This window comes from Ambystoma mexicanum, chromosome 1q, assembly GCF_040938575.1.
Source record: "Ambystoma mexicanum isolate Mex_15411 chromosome 1q, UKY_AmexF1_1, whole genome shotgun sequence".
Lineage (NCBI taxonomy): Eukaryota > Metazoa > Chordata > Amphibia > Caudata > Ambystomatidae > Ambystoma > Ambystoma mexicanum.
Genome location: NC_090922.1, coordinates 1108866367 through 1108894025, shown reverse-complemented (window position 1 = coordinate 1108894025; position 27659 = coordinate 1108866367). Strand labels below are relative to the sequence as shown.

At 46.3% G+C, this 27659-nt stretch overlaps 1 protein-coding gene across 4 annotated transcripts in view; it reads right to left on the bottom strand.

Annotated features, from left to right (window-relative positions):
* The window catches only part of CCDC18 (coiled-coil domain containing 18), a 2185916-nt gene that overhangs the window by 1598673 nt on the left and 559584 nt on the right, over positions 1-27659 (bottom strand). For all 4 annotated transcript variants that reach the window (XM_069641832.1, XM_069641829.1, XM_069641831.1 and 1 more), the window contains exon 9: positions 12588-12876. In XM_069641832.1, coding sequence (XP_069497933.1) covers positions 12588-12876 — 289 coding nt within the window. The remainder of the gene's footprint in view (positions 1-12587; positions 12877-27659) is intronic.

Here is a 27659-nt window from a genome sequence, read left to right as displayed (position 1 = left end):
ACCCAGTTCAAGGAGTGTGTAATAAAAATATGTTATCACTGTACATGAGCCCACAAAGACTACATGCAATTCTACCCGAATATTGAGACAGCTGTTGGCATGGGTGTGGGCAGCTGGGAGATCTTGCGCATATGTGGTGGCTGTGTGCTACAATTCAAACATATTGGCAAGAAATTCGGTCAAGGATAAAAGATATCACAGGGGGCTTACACCTTATGTGCCCTTTCATCATGTTACTGGAAGAGGTTATTGAGGATGGTACTTTTCCTACATCGGGTCCTGTGGCAGAGTTCATAACACAGCTACTGTTGGCAGCTAAACTGAACCGGGCACACTTTGACAACAACCGAGGGACCAATTCTGGCATACTGGTGGGTTAAAATATGGGAAATGGTAGTTATGGAGAAGCTGACTGCACATATCACAGAGAACATTACTATTTTCTGGAATCTGGGCCCCTTTCTTTGACTTCGTGCAAGAGATAGAATACATGTTTTTTAGGCTAAAGACCCTGAAACATTTATTCCAAAATTAAGGTAACGGACGCTGGCGGAGACTCCTGCAAAGGATGGCAAAGAGAGGGAATGTAGATTTGCAGCCCTGTTTGAGATATAGAAAGACATTGGGACATATGTGGAACCAAATGTTTGAATCTATTTTTAATTTAATTTCTTGTTAATTTTATTATTTGGGGATTTGGAAATTAAAAATGGAAAGAGGTTTCGATGTCCGTATTTGAATGTTATATGGTTGTTGATTTCTGGCTATGTTCATCGAGATTTCAATGAAAAGACAATTTGAAGAAAAAAAAAAGGGGGGACAAAGTGATGCTCTGCTTGTTGCGCTTCTCAGTGCACAAAGGGTTGAGGGATGGGTAGAACGTTTTGAGAGACGGTGAGGTGAAAGAACACGACACTCCTGGCGGAGTTGCTGGGTGTTTTGCAAAGTACTAAGAGAACCTGTATGATAGAATCGCAGAGGCGATAGACCCATATCTTGAGGGTATTTCCATGGAAAGTTTGTCCCGGGAGGAAGCGCTTCTCGTAGAAACCCCGTTTACAGTATAGGAAATACTGAAAGCGATCAACAGATTGCTGATTGGCAAGGCACTGGGTGAGGACAATAACACAATGGGTTTCTATAAATGCTTTGCAGGACCAATGCTGCCACACTTAGTTAAACGTATGAACAACATCATGGAGAGAGGGATCGCCCTCCCTCGTTTATTAAGGCATTAATATTGGTGATGCCAACAGTGGGTAGAGACCCAGCAATGTTTCAGTCGTACCGTCAGATATCATTGGTAAATGTAGATGAAAAGATGTATACCCGGGGCTTGGCCACACATCTCAAGGTGTTGCCTAGTATAATACACCTCAACAAGGTGGGCTTCATTTAGGGATGACAAGGAGCAGATACACTTAGGAAGACACTGAACCTCATCAAATCGACACCAGACAGTGGAGGAGATCTGGTACCGTTCACCCTTGACACAGAAAAGGTATTTGAAAGAGTAGACTGGGAGTTCCTATTTGCAGTCCTACATAAAGTTGTGTTTTGGTGAGGGTATTTTAAAAGGGATCAGGACACTTTACATTAATCTGATGGCACAAGTTGTGTTAACAGAGAGAGCGTTTCTCCTGCAATTGAAGAAAGGGACCAGGCAAGGCTGCCATTTGTTGCCGGTGTTTCTATAGATCCATTGGCAGTGAAAGTGTGGTGCGACTAGAAGTAGAGGGGTTGATGGTAGGGGCCATGGAATACAAAGTAGGGATGTGCACAGATATTCACTTCCATCTGTGCAACCCAGAGACTTCAATCACAGCAACCCTGTGTGTCATAGCGGAATATGGTAGCCTGCCGAGATTTAAGGTGAATGCAGGAATGTCTATTCTCTTCCCACGTGGCAGGGGGCCTGACCACGCAGTAGAACACCCAAGATCGCTGAATAGGACTATTCAAAAAGACAATCTGAAATACCTGCAAGTTATTGTTAGGAGGACCTTAGGGAAGTTATAGGAGGCCAACTACCCCGCTCTGTTGAGCGATCTCTATAAAGGGATGGAGGAGTGGTCACGACTGACGTTGTCCTGGATGGGATGGGATGCCTGAACGCGGCACAGAGGGGTTGGAGTACCTGATCGGACATGCATTACTCCCCATAAAAGCATTTCTGATGATTGTATAATTACTATGGGGAAGCCCAATTTAGGGCGGTTCCATATTTGCACCGAGGTAAAGGAGAACAGTGGGTAGGTACTGGAGAGTAATTGGCTGTGTTCAGCAACTTTGGGTGAATGGCTGGGGGCACGGAAAAAAGACCTGCCAGTGAGGGTTCACAACCATGGGATATTGGGACTTACTTGGGATCTCTGGGGGGGGTGTAAGGAGATGAAATGAGTAACTACATAGCCCTCCCCTCTGAGTCATCTTTGGGCACCTCTGGTCACAGCGGATGTCGTTGGCCCTTTTTTGCTTTCAGCCATGGTTTGACGAGGGTCTGGAAGGTGTAGGCCTGTTTGTAAAGGGAATGGAGTTTGTCACTTCAGACTCTAGAGGAAGGATTGGGTATTGGGACATTATCGGTCTTCAAGTACTTGCAATTGAAGGGTGTTCTTGTGGCCAAAAAGTGGAACTCAAATTTGCAAAGAGTTGTCAGCTACCCGAGAACACATGCAATACGACCAAAAGCTTGCTTTCTAACAACTACAGATCCCTCTTAGTGGCGTCCGGAGAAGAAGCAGAGTGCTTCATGAAGAGGTGGCAAAGGGACATGGAGGTAGAACTTGGCAGAAGTTCTGGGAGCGGCTTTGCCTTTCCGCACACAAAACCTTGATCTCGTATCAGTATAAGCTACATAGAATTAAATTGTTATATAGATGGCAATATGAACCAGTACGCCTCTCGAAAATGTTCCCTATGGTGAGCGCCGGTTGCTGGCGCAGATGTTACTGATAAGATTGTTACTAATATCCTCTTTTCTGTCCCCTATCGAGATCTCTGGACTCATCTGATTTCTACTCTCTCTCCTTTCTTATCCTCTCCCATTTAAGGTGACACCAGATGGCAAGTACTTTGGCAGGCTTCTCATTATCCAGGTGTATCATTAATGTCTATCGCAATGGCACTATCATGGCTCAGTGTCCTCAAAACATCCTCCTCCTCTTTGACGGGTGCTTGCCATCCCTCATCAACATCCTTCCTGTGCCCGTTACTTTTTCTTCCTCTCTGTCTGTCCCTGGCTCCCCCCCCTCCGACTGGTGTAACATGCCCCTGTACCTCATCAGAAAACCTTTTAAGGCAGAGACCTGCTTCATCTAGCCACGCTTAACACTTGCTCTGCTATCAAACACATTGCTGGCATCTGCCTCCTCCCCCTCCTTCTCCTCCTATTTGAAGATCTTGACCTCTATTTCCTCGCTCTTACTGAGACGTGGTTCAACGCCAGCTCAGTCACTTTTGACTCCCTTCTCTCTGATGGCTACAAGATCATATCTAAGCCTCGTCCTAACCGTGCTGGCGGTGGGGTTGCCCTGATCTTCCCTGAGTGGGTCCCTTCTTCCCTCGTACCCATCCAGCCATACGCCTCCCTTCGAGAGCCTGGTCTGGAAGCTGGTTATTTCTCCTACCTACTCGCTGACCATTTTCATTTTCTATAGGCCATCTAGCTCTTTCACCCTGTTCCTCTCAGAATGGGCTGATTTCTCCTCCTCTCTCCTGTCATCTTCTTCTAAACTCCTACTGGGTGAGTTCAGCATCCACCTTGACTCTTCAATCACAGTGTCCACTCTCTTCCATGACTTCTGCACCACTCTCCCTCTCCATTCTCCTCCCTGGTCCTACCCACTTGGCTGGACATACTCACAATGTCTTTATCCACACTGATCTTCTGCTCTCCTCCCCTCCCGTCACACCACTCTCCTGGTCAGACCACCCCCTTCTCTCCTCACCTGGGTCCTCTCTGCCTTCTGACCCCTACCTCGCCCAGCATTGCCGACCTCGTTCACGGACATCCGCCCGATGAAACTAGTGTCAGTAGCTGCCTTTGCATCCACCTTCAACACCCCCCTTCCCTCCCACTGCAGACTACCTCAGACTCTGCTCTCAGCAACCTCCATCTCACCATCACTATCACTCTCGTATTTTTACCCCAGTCATGAGGATCCGCTGCAACATGCCACCAAGCATAACACTTGGTACGACTCTGATCTAGCAGCCATGAAGCACTAATGCAGAGCTGTGGAACAGAAGTGGCAGACCTTAAGCTCATCCTCTGACAAACTGGCCTGTCGCCTTCTTCAAAGGCAATATCGTCTCTCCATTAAGAGGGCCCAACATCCAGGCTCGCGTCTCTGGAGCATCCAACAACACAGCTGAACTTTAAAATCGGCAAGGAACTAAACACCCTTCTGCAGTATCCACCTCACATCTTCCCCCTCAGGCCCTTTGCACTGCAGTGGCCACCCATTTCACTGAAAAAACGCAGGACATCCTGACACTCTTCCCCCCCCCACCCTCTCTCATCCCCCTGCCAGCCATGGCCTCACATCCTCGCTCAGCCTGTCTTCCCTCCTTCTCTCCTGTCACATCGGACAAGGTCACTAGGGTTGTTGCTGCATGAAGGTCTCTGCTAAACAGGTCTCCCCCTGTTCTTCCATATTACAGAAAACATTGGCTCCCTTGCCCCTGCACTTGCTGAATTCTGCAATCACTCTCTTGCTTCTGGGTTCTCCACCTCTTCCCTCAAGCACTCCCTTGTGCGCCCCCTCCTTAAACAGCCTTATGCCGACCCCTTGTGTCAAGCAAACTACCGCCCCATCTCTATCACTCCCTTCCTAGGGAAACTCTTGCAGAAGCCGGTCTTCCCCCAACACGAAATGGAGTCGTTACATTGATGACATCCTGGTATTGTGGAAGGGGTCACAGGATGATGCCAACAATTTCTTCACCTGGGTGAATGGTCTCAATCCCCATCTACAATTCACGATGACTTCTAGTAGTGAGTCTACTAACTTTCTAGATTTAACCATCTTCCCCCTTAATGGGGTCTTAAAAATAAAACCTTATCATAAACCAACTGATAAGAATTCCCTTCTTGATTATTCTGGCCACCATATTAAACATCTACGCGACAACCTCCCCTTTGGACAATTTCTCCGTCTCAAGAGGAATAGTTCTGATAAAGAAACTTATGAAGTTGAGGCTTCCACACTCAGTAAAAAGCTCAGACAAAGAGGCTATCCCAAAAAGTTAATAATAAAATCAGCCAAAAGGGCATTTAACAATAATCGAGAGGCCTTGCTAGAACCCAAGCTAATGAAACCTAAAGAGGATCGCATTGTCTGTGTGAACACCTTTACGGACCAGAGTTTTGAAATCACCAACATCATAAAGAAAAACTGGAAAATCTTTAGAACCGCAACTCAATCTATCCCTATGCCTATATTCGCCTATAAAAGAAGTACCACCATTGGCAATATAGTTAGTAATAGTAAATTGAAATCGGTCAATATTCCGGAACCCAAATTGACCTCTCTTTGGGGTCTCCCAGAAGCCACTGGGCATTATCCTTGCGGCACATGTGGTGTTTGCAAACTAACTGCGAGAACTAAAGAAGTTGATGTTGGCCTCTCAAAACGCTGGACCCAAAAGAACCTCACTAATTGTAACACCGACTTTGTAGTATACATGATTACTTGTATATGTGGATTGCACTATGTCGGTATCAGAAAAGTAAAAACTTGCATAATGGAACATCGGAGCTGTTTGAAGAACAGAACAGAGAATGCTCCACTTGTGAAACACTTCAACCTTCTGAAACACAAATATGAAGACTTCACCTGGACGGTTCTACTGGCTCTGAAAGGAGCTAATAACACAGCACGTGAAAAGAAATTGTTGAAAATGGAACAAAAGATGATTTTTACCCTACATAGTGATGCCACGGGGCTCAACGAGTCGATTGATTGGCATAATATCTAGCGGCCATGTGTAAATATCTTTGTATACATTGCTACATGTTAAAACCTGTTTATGATGTTACTGTTGACAACTCCACCCTTGAGCTTTAGGGTTTTAGTCTTCTAGACTCTTGAGTTTTCCCAACCGCCCCTTCCTCTATTAATTTTACGAGACTCCTTTTAGTTTCCTTTGTTTCACCATTCGACTTGGGCACTTTTTACATACTTGGTGTTGGAAGTACCCTAACCTGTGTTACTTTTTCTTTCACTGCCTTGTAAGATGGCCGCCGGGTTTCACTCACTCACGGCATCCTTCTAAGGATACACTAACATAGTAGTAGGACTATCTTGGGGTTCCCTTGACACCCAACCTGCATCGGCCGCATCGCGCTGTTTCTGGATACTTTTTGTAGATCCTTAAGGGCGAGATACCTGCTTGCCTCGTACTCCCCCGCACTTGGTAAGTTACGCTGCTTACAGACGAACAGCGTTTAGCTGCTCGCTCTCCTATTCTTCTCCAGTTGCCGTCGATGCAACTCAATCGTATTTTTTACATTGATCGCACTATTTTGTTGTATTTACTTTATCTGCAGTGCGGAACGCTGTGAGTTGTTCCTGATTACACTCCTGTGAGCTTACCAAGGTAGGATTCCTCTGGGCATTTTTAGGTAATCTTGTACATCCAACTTTGATCACGATGACGCCGCTCACCGCGGGGTCACCCCGTCCCGTATTGTTGTTCGCTTAGCAGGCTAGTAAAACACCAGTCTCACTTATTTCCTCTCTATGCACTGTGATATAGTGGTATGTTACCTCCATTATGCCCTTTCCTGGTGGCCCTGCACTTTCTGGGCGTTGACACTGCCTTCATTTTTGTGAAGCATGTCTCGCTCATCCACCGCCAGTTCGCATTTGTCTCTTTTCGTATGTGGGACTCACTCGTTACGGTTCCCCCTCTCCACTATGAGACGCTTTGACGCCTAGACACATAATGGGTGTCTTCCTCCCTATTTTCGCTGTTGTACTGTGTGTACTACTAGGCTTTTTAGTAGCTGATATATTGGCTATAGATTATTCCTTTTCTCTTGTAGGGCCGTGATGTTCACTACCCTTGACCTACTAATGCTAGTAGAGAGCCCCCACAGGCACCTTATCAGGTAATTATCCCCCTTGATAGGGTGCCCAGTTCATTTTTTGAACCTACCAAAGTATATAACTATTGATTAGCTAATCTTTGATGTCTGTTGTTTTTTCTTGCAGGTGCTAGGATACTGTAGTGGTATTGTTTACCACCCCAATTGTCAAATAGGCTATACTGTAAATTATTCCCTCCTGATGAATGTTCCACACTTTGTTTTAGAGGAACAGAAACATGTCGAGACATATCTCTGAACTTTAAACAGAGTAAAATTTATGACATATTTATCCATATTTGGGTGGGTACCTTACTATTTAGGTTGACAAGTACCCTCAGTGGTCGTATTTTTGCTATAACATTACTTTTAACTGGCCATTGGAGCCTGCTATGTATTCCCTATTGTTGCTTTCTACATGGGATGTAACAATTTCTGTATTATGGACCTATCTATTTAATTGGATGTTTTAAATCTGACAGACTGTTCATTATTAAAATTTCATACTGACTTTTTTTAACCTTCCCTGGTCCCTCCTAATGTTTTACTAAGAGTGTTTATACCATACACCTCTAGTACCTGCTTCATAACTTTGTCTCCCTGTACTCCCTTCCCCCAACTGAGCCAGCAGACTGAACTCGTCGGTTGCCTACACACAGGGATGGATTGGCCGCTCTGCCTGTGGCCGGGCCGAAATCGTCCCTGGGGAGTGGGGGCCGGTTTCTGGACATGCCAGGGCCAGTTTGGACAACAAAAAAAAATTATTTGAATAAAAGATATTTTGAAAAAATATATATATTTTTGAGAAAAAAAAAATACCTGCAAAGGCATAATTCATCAAAGCAAGGTAACACATGTTACCTTGCTTTGATGATTTATTTGCATGCATGATGTGTGCATCATAACTTATGATGTATACATCATTCACATGCTGCTGCAGCATGCAAAGTTGAGGGGCCAGGGCTGCTGCCGGGCCGGTGGCAGTCACTGTGCCGCCGCTCCAGTGGGCACGGTGCCCCCTGGAGTTGCGGTGCTGTTATACAACAGCACACTAATACTAGTGATAAATATGTATTAGTGATAAATAACCAATTTTAGAGTAGAATAAGCATCCATTTTGGACTATGTATTTTGCCTTTTAGCAAGTTGCAGTAATAGCAAGTTTTTTTTCCTGCCATTGTCTCTGTTATGATCATCTCAAGACATTCCATCTCGGTGTCCGCAGCCAATTGGCAACATCCTTGTGCCTAAAAGCTTCTGTACCGTGTAGAACTATTTGACAATAGTACATCAAGTGGCCATTGACTTCATTGTGCCACAATGAATGCTTTGTTGTAATGGGTTTATCTTTCCCATCTCACTGGGATGCTGTTCAGGATGTTTGTTTGCATGTATGAGGTAACAAGTGCTCAGAGTATGGGATGTCCTGTGAGTGCGCTGTTTTCCCTATTTTGCCAACCTCTGAAGCCTGAAAGTAGATGCATGCATGCTTGACATGCGGCCAACTTTGCACCAGACCTGCAGATGAACTTAACTGGTCTGCTGTTAAATCTCAGTTACCAGTTTAATGGTATCCACTACAGAATAATTGCTAATTTTACTATAGTCGATATGATAGCTCAGTGGGTTGAGCGCTCGCTACTGCGATGTGTGTGTGATCTGCAGGTTCGAAACCCAGCAAGGCCATCTAAGCCTTTCATACTTCTTAGGTCGATAAATGAGCACCAACACAGACTGGGTGATATTGTATGCATATGAGTTCTATAAAAAAAAAAGAGCTTAAGCGTACGTGCTATATAATAACATTATCATTTGGCCTTGGACGTCTGCTTGCATTCACAGTAATTTGACAATATGGATCTATACACCCATATATTAATGATACATATGATGATCCATTCTTGTATGGCTTTGTATATCACATTAGTGAAATCATAACCATATTTTTCATAGTTTACTTAGGAACAATGCTATTTGATGCCAATTCCTGTTTTGTCAAAGGGTGAAAGGTCATGTTTCATCGATTCCCGGGATGTCATTTTGGGGTGGCGTAAAATTACATCACTTCAGAGGTTAAGGGTCGTGAGGGGTGGGTCACTTTATTGAGGTGAGGGATGGGCCACATTTTTTTGGGTGTCTGGGCCGATTTCTTGTCCCAGTCTGACCCTGGCTACACGGCCATCATTCTGGTTTCCAAGCATCCAGAGGCAAGGAAACTGCTCTTCTGAATGCCCGTGAAGAAATGCTTGTATCTGTTGACTCCAATTCTCCTGCTGTTCTCATTCCACTTCATCTCTCCTCTGCATTTCACACAGTTAACCACTCCATCCTCATAAAACACCTCCCTGATACCCTTAGTATCTCAGAGCGGGCACTTGACTGGCTAACCTTCCTCACTGACCGTCCCTCCCAAGTTATACTGAGCTCTTTCTCCTCTACCACCTCTATCTCCAACTGTGGCGTTCCCAGGGCTCCAACCTTTCACCCTGGCTCTTTAACGTATATCTCGCTCCACTTACTCAACTTTCTCCCCTCATTTTCAGTGTTATGCAGATGGCACCCAACTCTTCAAACTTCCCACTGTTCCTCTTCCTACTTCCTCTACCATTCCTGATGGCCTATCTGCAATCCAGTCCTGGCGTGCCTCTAATGATCTCTGCCTCAATGCCAGCAAGACCAAGATGCTTCCTATTGGGACCCCTGCTCCATCTTAACCCCCCTTCACTTTAGCAACCCTCTATGGGCTCTCCCCATCTGGCGTGCCTTTAATGATCTCTGCCTCAATGCCAGCAAAACCGAGATGCTTCCTATTGGGACCCCTACTCCATCTTTTCCCCCTTCACTTTAGCAACCCTCTATGGGATCTCCCCATTCTTCTTCATCTGAAGAAAGAAACCTTGGAGGCATCTTCGACTCCTCTCTCTCTTTCCTCCCTCACATCCTGGATATTACCAAGAAGGCCCATTTTCAACTCCACCTCCTCAGAGGCATCCTTCCTTTCCTCACATTTCCCCACAAGCTCAATGTCTCTAGAGCTCTGGTACTCTCTAGGATGGACTATTTTAACAGCCTCTTCCTCTCTCTGCCCCCTCCAACTTATCCAGAATAGGGCTGCAGGACTTATCCTTGGCTTCAAGCCCTCGGAACACATCTCTCCAGCCCTAAAATATCTCCACTGGCTCCCGGCTGCTGCAAGCATCATATTCAAAGCCCTCTGCATCATCCATAAGGCTCTCTGGGGCCAGGGACCACACTAGTTACATCTTGCTCTCACCAAATACTCTCCCTCCAAATCTTTACACTCCTCCAACTCTGTGTGTCAAGCGCTTCTCTAAGCAGCGAGCTGGCAGCAGATCTCTTTCCTTGGCTGGCTCCCTCCTATGGAAAAGCCTCCCCTTGCTCTCCGCCTTTAGCATGATCTCCTCAAATTCCAGAAGCTCCTCAAGACTTTCTCCTTTCCCCTCTCCCTGCTGTGGTAAACCCTGCAGTCGCTGAGATTGGTGGCATGGGCCCTTATGTGTCCTTCTGGGCACTTGCCTTCTGCCCAATGAACTTCAGCCTTCTGCCCTCTCCCAGCACTTGCCCTTGGGCAGCCACTGGCCTGTGTTGTCTTACAGGGCTGCACTTACCGTATTGGCAGGTGATCACTCATACCAAGTGATCACTGCCGGGCACTGTTGCTCGCAACTGACTCCATGCCACTTCCCTCCGTGGAACTCTTAGCACTCCCCCCGTGTCCACCTGCCATGTCCATTCTCTCTCCTGCACTTCCACGTTCCAAATGCTCACAAGGCCTTGTAGGACTGACTCTAGCTTGTTCATCAGTTTCATTCTATTGGTCTTTTGTTCCGATGTTCCCTCCCACTTTGCCCTGTGGGCACTTTGAAACACAATTTTTTGATGTATAAGCGCCTTACAAATGCACAATAAATAAATAAAATGCGGAGAGAGGGTGCCATGGCACATGTGGTGGACATACCCAAAAGGTATGTTTTTGGAAAGAGATGCTGGGATGGATGAAGGCCCTAGATGGAATAGAAAGGCATCTAGACTCTTTTTTGGTGTTGTGTGGCCTAGAGGAGGTGGAAGGGGAGCAGAGGCACCTCCCCCATATGGTTCATTTTGCCCTCCTTGCGGCCAGGGCCTGTGTCACGATTGGATGGAAACGGGAGTCTCTCCCTAGTGAGAGGTTATATGCGGTGAAGGTGAGGGAGACATAGGAAATGGAAAACATTACGGGTGCCCTTCACAACCTTCAACCATGCAGGGAAATGAAATGGCTAGCTTTTCTAAGAAAGTACAACGTGGATGGGAGGTTTAGGCTGGACAGGAGACACGCGGGAGAGGCCAGATAGTAGTCCCTAATTGTATTGAGGCTGCACGATGATAACCCATGTCCCCTGGAGGATATTTGTACTTGAGTAGTTGCCAGGGTCTGCCTTAACACAGGTTTCAACAGTGGGAATGGGGTTGACACTGTTTGTGACGATCAAAGATATCCATAATATGAGTGTGACCATGCATTTTTGTGTGTTACAATGTTTCTGAATTTACAAAAAAACAAAATTTACAAATACTAACGATAGTGTAATAGTAATGCCTTCTAAGGCCACACTGACCTGTTCCAATTAATCATATAACCTACACTATGTGGGAAACGCCAAGACGAAAAATATTGTAACTCAAAGGTGCAACAATAAAAATGATTTTCTTACTGTTCTTTGCGTGATATAAATTTAATATCTTTTGTTTAAAATCAGTGATGTCTCCATTTTCGAGACTCTTTCAAGCATTCTGATCTAAAATATATTGCTAAATCAAGCTTGGTGCTGAAATTCCAGATTTGGAGCACCTATGAAGAATTGAGTTCATTTGTATCCATTTAGTCCAATCATTGATAGAAAATGCAAACATTTCCAAAAGCGCCTATCAGGGATAGAACAGGATTATTTTTATTCCGCCTATATTAAGCAATGTTTAAACTTTAGATTGTGACAAGTGCCACAAACATTCTGGCCTTTTTTGGAAAGAGATGTTTGTGCCATCCCATGAACACTAGTGCAACACAGCAAATAAAGTAGGAAGCTAAAAGCAATGGAAGCAAAGTTGTAGTTAGGATGCAATGAAAACGAGAAGTGTCTTAAAGTAGCGAACCATCATATAGATTAAGGAAAAGCTGTTATTTTGGAGCGGTTGTCGGATAGGTACAAAGATCTAAAAAGGTTCTGAAACTGGACACGTCAAGAGCGATACAAAAAGTTAACCTTAAATGGGTTGTTTGCTCTTGGCTTTCCAACAGCTCAAGGACTCAGTGCCTTCATGAGGAAATAGTCTGAGACCATGAAAGCTTTACGGATTAATCAATTACTCAACTCAATTCAAAGGTAAGATCTATCAGTACATTGAGAAATAAGACTGAAGCTGCAAAATAATGCTCAACATTTGTGACAGTGTAACAGTCTAAGTCTCTCCACAAGAATTAAAACGTACTCACCGACATCTGAGTGAGAATCTTCAAATTACCAAGCTCGGATTTGGAATTTTCAATTTCCTTTTGGCAAAACAGTAATTTCTCATTTTGCTTTGCAATACAGGCCTTCAGCTCTTCGTTTTGAAGGCCAGTGCCATTGCTCGTTGCAAGTATATTTTCTTTATCCTGAAGTTCGGCCTCGAGTTTAACAAGCCTTTGGTTAGACTGTGTGAGCAGTGTAATAAGCTCTGTATTTTTAGCATCAATACATTGCAGTCTCTCTTTTCCCCTTTCAGCCTCTGATTTTAACAGCCTGAAAATGTACATTAAAAGGGTTAAATAACATAGCTATTCAAACTCCCAAAGCCAAAGTTGAAACGAAATTGCACTTCTGATCAGAACATATATGTTTGGCTTTATTATAGCAGGTACTAAATATATCAGTGACATAAGCTATGATAATATAAAATCAGTTTTAAGTCAACATGCTAAATATATATTTACATGCATTCAGAAAGACGCGATAGCTGGGAAGTAAACTTGCCCATTTCCAGTACAAGCTGTACATTAATCAAAGCATTGTCTAGCATGATCTGAAATCATTTGGCTTGAACAATGTTGTCAATCATGTTCGTCATAAGACATGAAATGAAGGAACTTAGAGTAAAATCTGCTGTTCTTGATGGCACATGATTTTAGCAGCCGTCAAATTCTGAAAACTTAACACAATGTCAAGCTTTAGAATGTCACCAATTAGCAGGAAAACCAGTTGGAACAAAGAAGGGTAATTTAAGTTCCAGTATTCCTAGCAATACCTACACACACGTGGGAAGATTGATAACATACAAATGACAAATGCTAAAGCACAGGACAGACATTAATACCAAAACACTTAAATTCCAAATGAAAGTTCCTCCTTGCCTTGTTAAATTACTATCCATTGTGCAGAATAGACAACTGTCAAATGAATGCCCGAGCTATATTTATCAAGAGGTTTGTGGATGTTTTCATTTTGTATTAATTTGTCTGTATTTTCTTGTGTTTCAGCGGCAGATAATGAGTGCATACAGAGCTAGGGCTGGTACAATGCTCCCAGATTTTATGTTTTCAGTGCCTTTTTAGCAAATTCTGTTTTCCATGTTCGTTGTGGCACAGCTAGCCAACTAGAATCACAAATGCAGAGCCAGCCCTGAATGGAGAACATTTTGGAGCTGTGGAGACTATACCAGCCCACAATTATCCTGAACAATAAGACAGAAATCCACCCAATCATTTACATGTAAGAGCAGGACAAACAGTTATGGGCAAACAGTGGCAAGACACTCATGAATAATCACTGCTACTGGCTAGAAAAAGTTGGATTCCAAAGAAGGGCTAGCAGGTGTTCAAGATGGCAGACACTCAGAATCCGAATTAGTGATCCAGTTGGGTTCTACCTGGACCAGAGGAGCTTGCAGAAGGGTAGATTTTCTGACCTCCCAGACAGCTGATGAGGGCAGCAACTAGACTGACTGAGTTAGCCGATCTAGCAGGTGTGAAAAGCTGCCCTAGGTCTACGTGGACTCAAACGTTCCTGAGTCAATGGTATCCCTGCTCAGATGGGGTGGGGTTCGGCCAGGCACAAACAGGCAGACAGTAGCAGGAAGAAAGAGGTCCTTGCTGAGAGCCACCGAGTATTGTACCCGATTATCCGTAGTGGGATGAAGAAAAGCCAGGGCACATGACAACAGGAGCAAAACAGTACTTGATTCTGGCCCTACATGTGAGTGAGACTGGTGGTACTGGAGCAGACACCATCAGTCTGGGATGTACCTCACTGCTGGAAGAATATTTGGAAACCAACGGTTCAATATATCTGTCACCTCACCCGTTTTTATCTTTACTTGGATCGCAATAAATAAGTGAGGCTCGAGGTGCTACCTGCAGGGAGAGGGGAGCAGCCACTCCTGCCTGCACTAAAACCAGTGCACCAGTAAAGATATACCTCCTCCTACTTCATAAATGGGAAGATATAAGTCACAAAAATCAAGTAATGTCAACTTGCATGACAAAAACTTATCTGTCTGCATTCCAATTAAAACATTTGTATTAAAGTGGTGGTTCTTAACTTCATTAATATGGGCAAACCTATCAATATAAAGAACATACACCAGATGTCGCCAGCCGGTAGCCCTATGCTGCACTCTTGGAGGGATATAATCCCAAAATGATTCGTGACCTTGCAAGATCAGGATCCTCCAATAGGAGACAGCTATCCCTATGGGTCGCTGTAATGAATTATTTCAGTTCAATAATTCTCAACAATAGTTTCAATTAAATAAATCTAGTGCTGCACATACATGCATTTTAGATCCTGTGCTCATGATTAACCACAGTCCACAAGACTGTAAATTCAAAAAGAACAGGTAGACAAGATATTTTTATGTCAAAATTAAAAGAAAGCAGACTGTACAACGACAGTGCAAAAAGCAAAGCAGTAATTAAAAAGAACATTCATAGACATTTATGAGAACAGTGTCTTGTCTGAGCCAAGGAATAGCTCAAATGAACCAAAGAGTTAAACCATCTTCATTCATGGTATATACAAAAATGCATAAGCAAATATACACTTATATACATTGCAAATATGAACAGTACAATTTCTTCTGCTCAATAAAACATCCTAAACACTCCCATTAGATCATGAGTGCCAACGCGTTTCGGATTCCACAGAATCCATCTTCAGGGCAGGAAGTGTTAAGTTTCGTATTGCGTTGTGGGAAATTCTTAATTTGTATCCTTATGTTTGGGAAAATGGAGGATACAGACTCCCACCCGGACAGAAGACAAACTCCTAACCTCGGGTATTAGCGTGATGCAGAGCGGTTGCCTTCCCACTGTAGGAACTCAGAGTTCTTGCTCCATGCAGGAATCGAACCGCCTGGCAACTCACACCTATCTATATACATGAATCAATTGATGGCTCAAAATAATTTTAGTTGGAATCATGTAGATCGGACCGTTCCAGTAATGATCTTATACATAGAATGATGGCATACTGTAATGCACTGTGTCTCCACCAACCAGACAGAATAACGCAATGGGTATGAGAGTGAAAGAAGTAGTCAGAGAGGTTGAAGGCATTCTGTGCTCTCTTTAATGAAAATTATAATACTGCCCATCTCCCCCTATTGCTAACGGGAATATCCTGCCCATCTAAAGGTACTAAAGATGCTTGTCTGAGATCAAAAGTCCAGAGTAAAAATGTCTCCATCCAAACTAATTCTACCTGACCCTACCAATAAATATAACTAACGTAAATAGACAAAGAGAATGTCTCTTCTTCCACTGGACTTTTCTTCTCCTTGGATAGTCTTTCTGTATATGGGTTTCTTTTTGGCACATATCATTCTTAGTGATAGTCTCTTATCAACTCTTGTAGATGTGCTTTCTATGGTCCTATCTTTAGAGTATTTTTCCTTCCAGTGGGTCCTCACACTCCAGTCTTCACATATATGTTCTTCCCAGTGCGTTTGCTCAGGCTTTCCTAAATTATGTTTTGCCTTGTGTGAGGAGGTCAAAGAGGCAATGGAGATAAAAGACAGCCCCATTCTAACTTTCAGACCCAGCACCCAAAATGTTACGTCAGCAGGACAGAACAAAACTACATGTCCCATAAACCACCACGGGAAATGGAGACCAAGTGAGGGAAAAGATAAAATAAACAAAGGGAAGCAGTATAGATACAGCCCTGTCATGCTGTACAGTGACAGATACCCCCATAGCAGTACAGCTTGGGATGGACAAACAGTGCATGGAGCAGGGTGGAGGTATGAAGGCAAGCTGGCTGCAGGTGTGGGACAAACAGTGCACGGAGCAGGGTGGACGAGTGAAGGCAAACTGGCTGCAGGTGTGGGAAGTGGGCAGGAAAGGCGGGTGGAAGCTGAGGGGAGGAGCAAAGTATGAGTTAAAAGAAGCCCTGGGAAACTTATCAGATGCCTCTCATTACAGCAGCAGCCCTGGCCAGAGACCACAGAGAAGTGGGAGGAATCCCCAGGTGATGTACGCTGGGCGTACTAGGAGGCTGAAGGCTCGGCACCGCGGAGATCCTTATCAAGAGGCAGACCCTCCTCCAGGAGAGGCTCGAAGAGCGGCAGCGCCGGGAACACCACCGAAGCGGATTCACTGACAAGGAAAGTCTGGCCGTAAACCATTTTCAAAGAACAGTGTTTCCATGGGTTTACCCTCTGTTTTTCGTTTTTTTTTTAAAACCCAATTTGGACAGCTGGCGAAGGAAGGGAAAGCTAGTGTTCGGGGAAAGGAATTTATGTCACCTGATAATTTTGTTTTCAAAGAGGAGCCAAGCTTAAGAGGACATTCATGCGAACTCTGAATTGATTCACCCTTTTCCCGAGCAAGCCGGCTGAACCACATTTAAGCATGTTTTGTTGTTTATAATGAGAGGCTGTTTGAAAGTTTAACACAGCAATAAATCATTCCTTGTGAACCCTGCATTCCGGCTACCGTCTACTACTTTACACCTTGATTCCCTTTTAGGCTTTCTTTGCAGACAGCTTCTCTGAACGCACATAACGATTCCCCGGTGCGCTCCCGCTATTCCCATTTTACCCGGTACCTCTTTTTGTGCGGGCAAAGGTTGCAGGGCTCAGCTCTCACTCGGGTACTGCTTCTCGCTGTCGGGTTCCCATTCTCGGATCCTCACCGGGTATCCGCCTTCTCCAGACGATGGCGATTGGAAGATGTTCAGGCTTCCCGTCCGAGTAGTCTCTACGCTGTTCCTCAGGCGCTCTGCCCACCACCCTGCAAGCGTGGTCATGCCACTACCAGGTATTTCTTCCTTCTGTTCCTGCTCATACTGCTTCCTTTGCAGTTGCATACTCCAGGACTATGGCATCTCCCACAGTGTTTTTCTGGCTCTTTGAAAGTCGAGGGCTCAGCGGCCTGGCTTGACTCCAACTTCACACGGCGTGATGTCAGGGGGCTTCCTCTGCACATAACACTCTCCTTCTGCTCGGATTCATAACATTGATATACACATCTCTGGTTAAAGAGACACCCTCCTTTCTGCCACACTACTCTTCATAGAATATAGTCCCATGTATGCGGTTATGGTAGTTGATTTAGGGAGTTTTTCACAGGAACAGGAATCCTTGTCCCCAGCGGGGGAGTCTCTCCCGGTGAGGTCTCACTTGCTGCAACCTCTAGGAAGGGTCTTGTGAAGCGGGCTCACCTCCCTAGCATCACAGGTGGAGTCTTCCCTTGGGGAGAAGGCGAGAATACCTGTGATTCGTTACATTGTGTAATATGCCACTAAAGTAGAGGGAGGAGGGGGTATACATTTTATCAAAAAACACAACTAAGAAGGCATTAGGGAACCTGTCCTAAACCTACTAACCAGCAACTGCATGTAAAACACTGAAGTAATAAGGGCCACTAACTTGTTAAAATATTTTGCACCTGAACCTCCTGAGTGAGCTGCTACAGGGAATTTGACACAAAGAGCTACTGAACTCATTCACCCAGAACAAACGCAAACCAAAATAACAGGGCATTAAAAGGCAGTGCAAACGTTACACTGATGACCCTGGAAGGAGGAAGTATGTTTAGGGGGCTGAATAACCCAAATCCTCTTACAATAAATAAAGGCTTGATCACTTGAATGGGGCTGTGAAGGTCCCTTAAACCCTAATATATCCCACCAAGGGCTCTACCTGCTCTAACCTTCAGAGTCGCCCCTCTAGGATGGCTGAATGCAGGGGATGAGAGTCATCCAATTCAGAATGTATCATTGTATGTTGGGAGAACCCTACCCCACCAGGGGAGGTAGCCTATAGGAATTGCAAGACGCAGAAGCCCCTGGTCATGAGACATGATTGGACCTTCTCTTAACTGAAACCCAAACTACTTTTGCCAAGCTCCAGCTGAACTCTCAAGTTTCCAGTGGCCAAGTGCAAGTAGGTCATCCAGTCCTGTTTTTGCTTTGAATTATAGGACTTGTAGTTTTCCTAAATTTCAAATGAAAAAACAACAAGTCCCAGAAATCAAAGGGGAAAAAACAGGGATGGCCTGACACATGCACCCTGGGAAACTTGAGTGTGCTGGGCTCCAGTCACCATCTCTTCAGGAGTCGGTCAGTCCAAACTGTCGAATCATGTCATACTCTCCCCTTCATCATTAGTCTTGGACTCCGGTATCTGTCCTGTCTGCAAGAATGGGTACTCCTCCCCAAATACACTAGCTAGACAGCACTGCCCAGTATGGTGAGGTCAGACATTCTGACCAATGAAATGGCAGTGTGATACCATACTTGGGTCCTGCGGTCAGAATATGAACCCTAGCACTCATTCCAAACCTCACAGGGGAAAACCATGAAAGCACAATGACAAATAGGGTGTGCCGACCACAAAATGAAAAGGTTGTAACAGGATAGCTGAAGAGCCCAGTAAAGCTATTGATTGTGACAGCATCAGTGGCACAATCATGGGGCCATTGATACATAAATAAATTGGGCATTGAAATCTCTTGGTTAAGATAAATTGTCATCACCTTTGGTGGAAAGGGAGAGTGCATCCTTCGAACAACCTGCACTCTGTGGAAAATCAGAAAGAACTCAGAACAGGTCCTGCAATTCACATATCCTGCGTGTCAATGTAATGCTTACCAGGAAAGCAGCCTTAAGGGTAACCCCCACCTCCGGTAGCAAGCAGCCATAGATTCAAAAGGGCTATTGTATTAAAACAGAATGGAGAATGTTCCTTGGAGAATTGAGTTCCCTTATTATAAACGGAAACGGCTGTCTTACCCAAGCAAGTGACAAAGGAAAGCATGTCATCCGTTGATGACTGTGGTAGGTTGATGAGGGACCATTGAAAGAAAGTGGTTCACTTGCTGTGACCGGGTAGATTCCTTTCTTGCAACCTTCAAAATACAACATTCTTCCCATAAAGACTGGTTCCCCAGACTAAGTCCTTAGGGCACGTGCCCCTAAGGAAAGCAATTGAGGAGAGGAGTGGAGAAAAACCCCTACACTACTGAAAGAGTAAATCTGTCTATACTGGAAGGTGACAGGGGATTCTAATCTTCAGATTCACGATGTCTCCGAAAATGATTCTTGCCAATATCAGGATGAGGCAACAGCTTGGTTGACACTTTAGTCAAAAGGGGGAGCAGGGTGAATTAAGGACTCTGTCTTGCAGAAGAAAGGCATCCCCAGAGAATTCATTCAGGCCATCCTACCACCAACTTTAAGGAGGCTTACAGTAGACATATTTCATTTTGCTTGCTTCTAAAAAAAGGACAGAAGTGGAGTCCGACACATTTCAATAAGGGGATCCAGGACTTCATGGAGAAGAACAAGTTAATTACCAATTGTAAAGTTCTTTCGATAAGATGTTCCTCCCATGTATTCCTCATCTTAGATATAGCCTTACCTTCAGCTTTGCTGCTTCAGAAAAAAATCTCTCTCCACCAGAAGGCGCTCCCCTCGAGGTTGCAGCGTCGATGTCCCTCGGCGGCATCCGTCGAGTGCCAACGTCATCCGCTGTTTAAATGCCTTGAGCGCACCCGTTGGCCTCAGTTGTGTTTTTTCATATATTGTAGCCAATGGATTGTAGTCAATGGCGTGCCTCTTGACCCAAGCCTTAAAGGAATTTTGAGTGTAAACCAAGTAAACTGTACAGTAGGGTTGGCTGGGCGGGTCGATGAGGAATACATGGAGGGTCGATGAGGAATACGTGGGAGGAACATCTAATCGAAAGAACATTACAGTTGGAAAGTAACTTGTTCTTCAAATGGATTGTGTCCTCCCACGTATTCCTCATCTTGGATAGACTCCCAAAGCAGTTTTGTATCGGAGGTGGGAGTACAGAAATATTAGCCATGTACAGAATGAAGTACTGATTTAGCAAAAAGACCTCCTTGTGAAGAATTTGAATCTAGAGCATAATGTTTTATAAAAGTGTGCATGGATGACCACGTGGCTGCTGCGCAAATATCTTGCACTGGGACACCCTTTGAAGTGCTGTTGAAGTCGCCATGCCCCTGGTTGAATGAGCCCTCATCCCATCTGGAGGATCTTTCCCAGCCAATCTATAACATTCAGTTATAGCCAAAATTATCCATCTAAATAATATTTGTTTAGTCACTGCCAGTCCCAATTTGCAGCCAGTGTATCCCACAAAAAGTTGGTCACACTGGCATAATCATTCCAATCTTGAAATATAGAAGCTGAGAGCCCTTCTAGGGTCCAAGCTATGTAGCCTTTCCTCTTCCTTACTTGCGTCAGGAGGAAATGTAAAAAGTAGGCAGTGTTATTTTTTGTGACAGGTGAAAATCAGAACATTTTTGGCAAAAAAGAGGGTTTTACCCTAAGGACAACTTTATCTTTACCTGTGTGAGGCCCGCTAGAAAGTGCCTACAACTCACCCTGCGGGCTGATGTAATTGCCACAAGAAGTATAGTTTTTAAAGTAAGGAGCCTTAACGGACAAGAATGTAAAGGCTCAAATGGAATACATGTGAGGAACTTTAGTGCTAAGTTTAAGTCCCACACAGGTACTTGAAAAGGTATTGGAGGAAACACATTATTTAGACCTTTTAAGAATTGAGTTATCAAAAGGTATCTGAGCGCTTGCATATTGATAGCGCTGCTAAATAACCCTTTATCGTGCCAACCAGGAGCCCCAGATTAGCCAACTATAACAGAAAAGAAAATATTGTAGGAATATTACACTGAAACGGGTCCACATTCTTATCGAAACACTTGTATATAGGCGCGTTATAAATGCCATATCATATCATCTCTGCACCAGTTACTGAACTTGTTCCAACGACACCGGTACAGAGATTTAGTTGCTGGCCTCCTGGCCGAAAGCAAGATCTCCATGATGTCATCCGGAAGGTCCCAATCCTTGCATCTCAACCTCTCAGAAGCCATGCGTGATTGTTGAGTTTCTTGACCTCTGGATGGAGAACGTGGCCTTCCTCTTGCGAGAGAAGATCCTCTTTTTGGAAGACGTAGTGGAGGGCAGATGAACATATCCAGAAGGTCCGGGTACCACGTTCTCCTGGTCCAATCCGGGGCAATTAGGATCATAGTTTTCCTGAACTTTCTCAACCTCCTGATTACTTGAGGAATCACAGGGACTGGAGCAAATGCGTGCAGTAGTGGAAATTCCCAGTCCACTACAAACGTGTCCCCTAGAGCTCCTCTCGGAGGAAATTCCTTTGAGCAGTACAGTTTGCACTTCCTGTTGACACTGGTCGCGAACAGATCCACTTGTGTGGTTCCCCAAAGGGCGAAGATCTCTTGAAGGACTTCCCGAGCTAGTTCCTACTCGTGGGAGACTGTGCTCTGCCTGCTCAGAGTGTCCACCGCTGTGTTTTGCTCTCCGGCTAGATGAACTGCTGACAGAGATCCCTTCTTGTATTGCCCAGAACCAGAGCTGCATTGCTTCTCTGCACAGTGGTAGTGACCCTTCTCCTCCTCTCTTGTTGAGGTAGTACATGGCCACTGTGTTGTCCTTCATTAACAGGACACGCTTTCCCCCATACAGAGGGCAGGAAGGCCTTCAGCGCTAGTCTGATTGCCCCAGCTCCAATAGGTTGATGTGTAGTTTGGACTCCGATGGAGACCAACGACCGCTGATTGTCAACTCGTTGATGTGAGCTCACCACCCTGTGAGTGAGGCATCCATCACTACTGTTATCTCCGGCCATGGTTGCCAAAAAGATTCTCCCCTGAGGATATGTTCCCTGCAAACCCACTATTGCAGAGCCTATGCTACTCTGGTTGGAACTTGCAAAAGATCTGGCTGGGACAGTTGATGAGGAATACATGGAAGGTTGGGACCATTGAGTCCTGAGGGCCCATTGAAGGGATCTCATCCTCAATCTGGCTTTTGGCACCAGAAAAATCCAGGATGCCATAAGACCGAGCAACCTGAGAAAATCGAAGGCCAGTAGATACTGGGCATTCTGGAATTGTATTACCATCTGCAGAATGTGGTGAGCTCTCTCTTCAGGAGGCGAGGCTTTGCCCGAACAAGTATCCAGGACTGCTCCGATAAACTGGAGTTTCTGTGATGGTACCATGTTGACTTTTTTTAAATTTAGAGAAAAGCCTAGTTTGTGGAGGAAGTGGCAGGTTTTGGACAGATGTTTCTGGGCTTGTTCTGGAGAACGTGCCCTGATCATCCAATCGTCCAGGTAGGGATAGATATGAATCCCCCCTCTCCTGAGACTCGTTGTCACCACCGCCATCAACTTGGTGAAAACTCTCGGGGCGGAGGTTAACCCGAAAGGCAGAACTCGAAACTGATAGTGAGAATTGCCAATCGCAAACCTCAGGTACTTTCTGTGGTTGAGATGGATTGGCACATGAAAGTAAGCATCCTGAAGGTCCAATGATATCAACCAGTCTTGGAGTTGGAGAGCCTGAAGGATCTGAGAAAGTGTGACCATCTTGAACTTGTCCTTCCTGAGGAACTTGTTCAAGCTTCTCAAGTCCAAGATGGGTCTCTGTCGTCCTTTGGTATTAGGAAATATGGGGAATACCAACCCTTGTTCCTCTCCGCTACAGGTACATGTTAGATTGCATCTTTCTGTAGCAGGATTAAGACTTCCTGCAACAGGAGCGGGTCTGGATGTTTGACAGAGTTGTATCCGGCAGGTGATTCTGAGGTTTCTTTTGAAAAGGAAGGCAGTAAACTTAGGATACTGTTTCCAGTGCCCAAGCATCTGAAGTAATGTCCCGCTATTCTTCAACATGCTGCTAGCTCCTGCCTCCCACTGGGGACTTGTGGGTCAAAACCTCAGAGTGATTTTGCAGCAGCTGCAGCAGCGGCTGAAGGGACAGTTGCCATTGCTGGGGCAGATCTAGTATCTTTTCCTCGCCCCGAGGAAATTTCCTTTGTCCTCTTTGACTGGCCTGTCCCCTTCCTTTTCCAAATGAGGAATAAAATCGAAAGGGGGGACCCCTCCAGGAAGATGAGCCTATGTATGGGGTGTTGTTGAGGTTGTCGTATAGCGGCACTGAATGATTTTGCTGCCACTTTGGAGGTCAGCAGCTTGGCCAGCGCTGATGGCGTAAAGACGTGCCCGTGAGGAGCTCCCGTCCCGATCCTGGCCTAGATCATTAACCCGATCGATGTTTTTTGATCTGAACAAGATCCAAACCTATATTCCGGTGGGGAAGCGATTCCGGCCCTGCCCGGCGCAGGAACGAGGAGAAACGGAGCCGGCGTCCCTGAAAACGCAGCATCCGAACTGGTACCCCGGGAGAAACAAGATGGCGGACGGCGCCGAGCCCTGAAGGAAGAGCGGATTAAGCCGGCAACGAGGCAGCGGGGAGACGGCCCATCGGGCGCTACCTCCCTCGTCGCGGCTGTGAGTAGAGCGGAAAGACCCCAGGGAGGAAACCAAGCGCAGGACCGGCCACCCTTGGATCTCCCTCCCCCCGGGAGCCCCCGAGCGCCCAGGAGAGCCTCCGCATTACTCAGGGGAGCGAACGGAGCTATATCCAAGGCCCCGGACCGCTGCAGAGGAGACACAGGGGGTGAGTGGACTGCCGTCACTTCGAGGGAGACCCGCCGGTGAACTGCCAACCGCGGGTGCGGCGATGCTCCGTGAGCCAGAGTGGCAGCGGCGTTAGCGGACCCCTGCCGCTGTCGTTGCAGCGAACTGCATGGGGCCCTCCTCCCTCCCTGAATAGGCAACCGAGGGAACAGTCCACGCTCGGACGAGCCGGAAGGCCCGAGGACCCCAACCCAACACCGGGGAGCAGGAACTCGCCTGTGCCGCGGACAGCAGGGCCCAGCAGGGTTACAGGAAAGTGGCCCAGCGTGCTGAGAGATCGCAGAGCACTCCATTGCCCAACTGGGAGAACACCCCGCCCAGGAGCGCATACTTAATTGCTCCCCCCTGGGCTCTCCGGGGCCATCACTGAGTATCGCTGAACATCACTACATAACGCTGACCAGTGAGGCTCACCTTGTTACACACCGTCCAGGGGCTCATACCGGCCATCACAACACCAGGAGGGACCAATGTCCACTTCACGAAACAAAAACAGGGGTGCAACAATTATGGACTCGTTCTCAGGGGCTAAACCTAAACAGCCCAGCCAATATGAGATCCCCACACAGACGGAACCCCCCGCAGCAGTTGATGACCCCAGCAATGCCCAAGTGCTGCAGGCCATTGCTACACTCCAAACGTGCATGGAGACCAAGATAGATGAACTTAAGGTGGACATGCAGCTCATCCGCCAAGATGCCCGCAACCTAGCGGAAAGAATAAACACGGTGGAAATAAATCTGTAGGATACCACAGACACTGCCAAGGACTTAAAGCACAAAGTTATTGCACTTGAGAAACAAGTGGCTCACCTCGAGGCGAGGTCTGAGGAAGCAGAGGGAAGGGCCCGCCGCAGTAACATCCGAGTCCTTGGCGTTCCGGAAGGGATGGAAGGTACTGACCCCACGGAATTTATTGAGTCCCTATTAATGCAAGAGGTTGGAGCTGGCAAGCTCACACAGGGATTCTCCGTCGAAAGAGCCCACCGCTCCCTACAGAAACGACCCCCACCGGGATCACACCCACGCCCGATGATAGCCAAGATCTTAAACTTTCGCGATAGAGAGACGATCCTCAAATTCTCGAGGGACGGAGGCGAGATCAGACGCAATGGCTCCAAGATCGTTATATACCCCGACTATACCCCGCAAGTGCAGCGCGCCAGGAACTCATTCATACCTATCAAAGCCCAACTGCGGAAGCTCGATCTTAAATACATGCTCCTGTATCCCTCGCGCCTTAAGATATTATACAAAGGCAAAGCTGTCTTCATGGAGACTCCGGCAGCAGCCACCATGTGGATGGAGCACAATAATTTGGCTGAGGGAGAAGAACACGCCCTGGCGCCCAACGGCTGATCACAAACAGATCTCTTTGCTGCAATGGTCAATTAGTTCTTTCAAGGACGGGAGCCACATGGACTACCCACGGACATTGTCACAACCCACCCCACCCCAAGCATGGCTGGCCTAAGGCCAACACCACATCCGCACCTCACGACCCGGATCGGCCAATGGGTAGCGGAAGCCCCCGAGCGTTGTCCTCCCAGAACGGCTGCTGGGGGCAACACACAGTTATCTTTCATGTTCGATCCACCTGTTCGAGTGGAAGTTAAATTTGTTCATAAGTCTCCGTTTAATACAACTACACAACAATCATGGTCAACAGGAAGAGTACAATGCGCACTGCTGACGGCCGACCCAGGGGGCAATTGCTCAACACACGTAGCTGGCTTGAAGGCTGATGAGACTGCCATGAGTTCAGTGCTCCAACTCCTCTGCCACCATCATGTCTACACGCCTTAAGATCGCCACCTGGAATGTGAGGGGTTTGGGTACCTACTTACGCCGCAACAGAGTTAAATCCTATCTACACAGGAAGAGGATAGGGCTGGCCCTATTACAAGAAACCCACTTAACCAAGGAATCCACCGCGACGCTCCAATCATACTGGGGTGGACAGGGGTTCGGGTCCGCCTATTCTAAATTCGCAAGAGGGGTGTTCACTTGGATCAGCCCTCACGTCCCCTTCCAGCTTAAAAAAGCTGAACAGGACCCGGAAGGAAGGTACGTGATACTCTGGGGCCACATTGAACAAACAGAGATATGCATTGTCAATTCATACTTCCCCAACAACAATATTCCTGCGCACCTCACTATGTTGTGCACAAAGATTACACTGTATAGAGATACATTCCTTATCTGGGGAGGCGACTTTAATTGCGTCAGTGACTCTGTGCTTGACAGATCTGCTCCTCCCTTGGGGGGCCCGTCGACCGCTACCACCGCTATGAATGTCATGCTGGACCGCCTAGACCTGGTAGACATCTGGCGGGAACAACACCCAGGGGATCGAGGCTATTCCTTCTACTCCTCGCCACATAATCTTCACACCAGAATTGACTACCTCTTTACCGGCAGAGAAAGCTTTCCCCAGATTGTTTCTTCCAATTACTTGGGCCGCACCATCTCTGATCATTCTCCCCTGGTAATTGAATGGAACATCACTGGCCCCAGACCTCCTATACCTACATGGAGGATGCCCACTGAGGCACTTAAAGATCCGGAGTTTAGGGAAGATCTCAGGGAATCCCTAGAGAACTACATTCGTGAGAATACACAGTGTTGACCACCTAAGCACAGTCTGGGATGCTATCAAAGTGGTTGTAAGGGGGGAGGTCATAGCAAAGGCGGGAGGAATGAGGAAACGCCTAAGAACTGAACTCGAATTACTAGAAACTGAAATAGAACAGCTAGAATCCAACACCCTGGACCCCCAACCGCAGGAAGACAGGCTCGCCAATACTAGGGCCACCTGCAAGGAAGCCTGGGACAGACTGGCCAAATTCGATTACATCACCAGAACCAATAAAACACACGCCCACGCTGATAAACCTGGTAGACTGCTCGCCTGGCTGTGCAGGAAAGAACACCCTAAACATTCGACCACAGCCTTAAGGGATGCTGATGGCATGCTACATCTGACCCAAAATGAAATTAATGACACTTTCAAGCAGTTCTATGCCCAACTATATTCCCATAATGACATGGTGCCCACTGAGGAAATTTCAAACACCTTGGATGAAATTGGCCTGCCCCTACTCCCGCTGTCGCATAAGGAGGCTTTGGAGGCCGATATCACCATAGATGACATAACCGATGCCATCAAGTCGCTGGCCACTTGTAAGGCCCCGGGCAGTGATGGGCTACCTGCCGAATTTTACAAAACCTACGAGCCGGAATTGACTCCGCTGCTGGATGAGGTGTTCCTAGAAGCCTAGGAGTCGGGTATCCTGCCTGAGAGTATGCGTGAGACTTTGGTGGTTCCCCTCCTCAAGCCAGGTAAACCTGCAGATGACTGTGACTCCTATCGCCCTCTTGCGATGCTCAATTATGATGTTAAAATCCTTACAACCATTCTGGCCAAGCGGCTGTCCAGGGTGATCGGAGATGTGGTGCACCCTGACCAGAGCGGCTTTGTGCCGGGTCGCAACACCACTGCCAATCTTCGTAGGTTACAACAT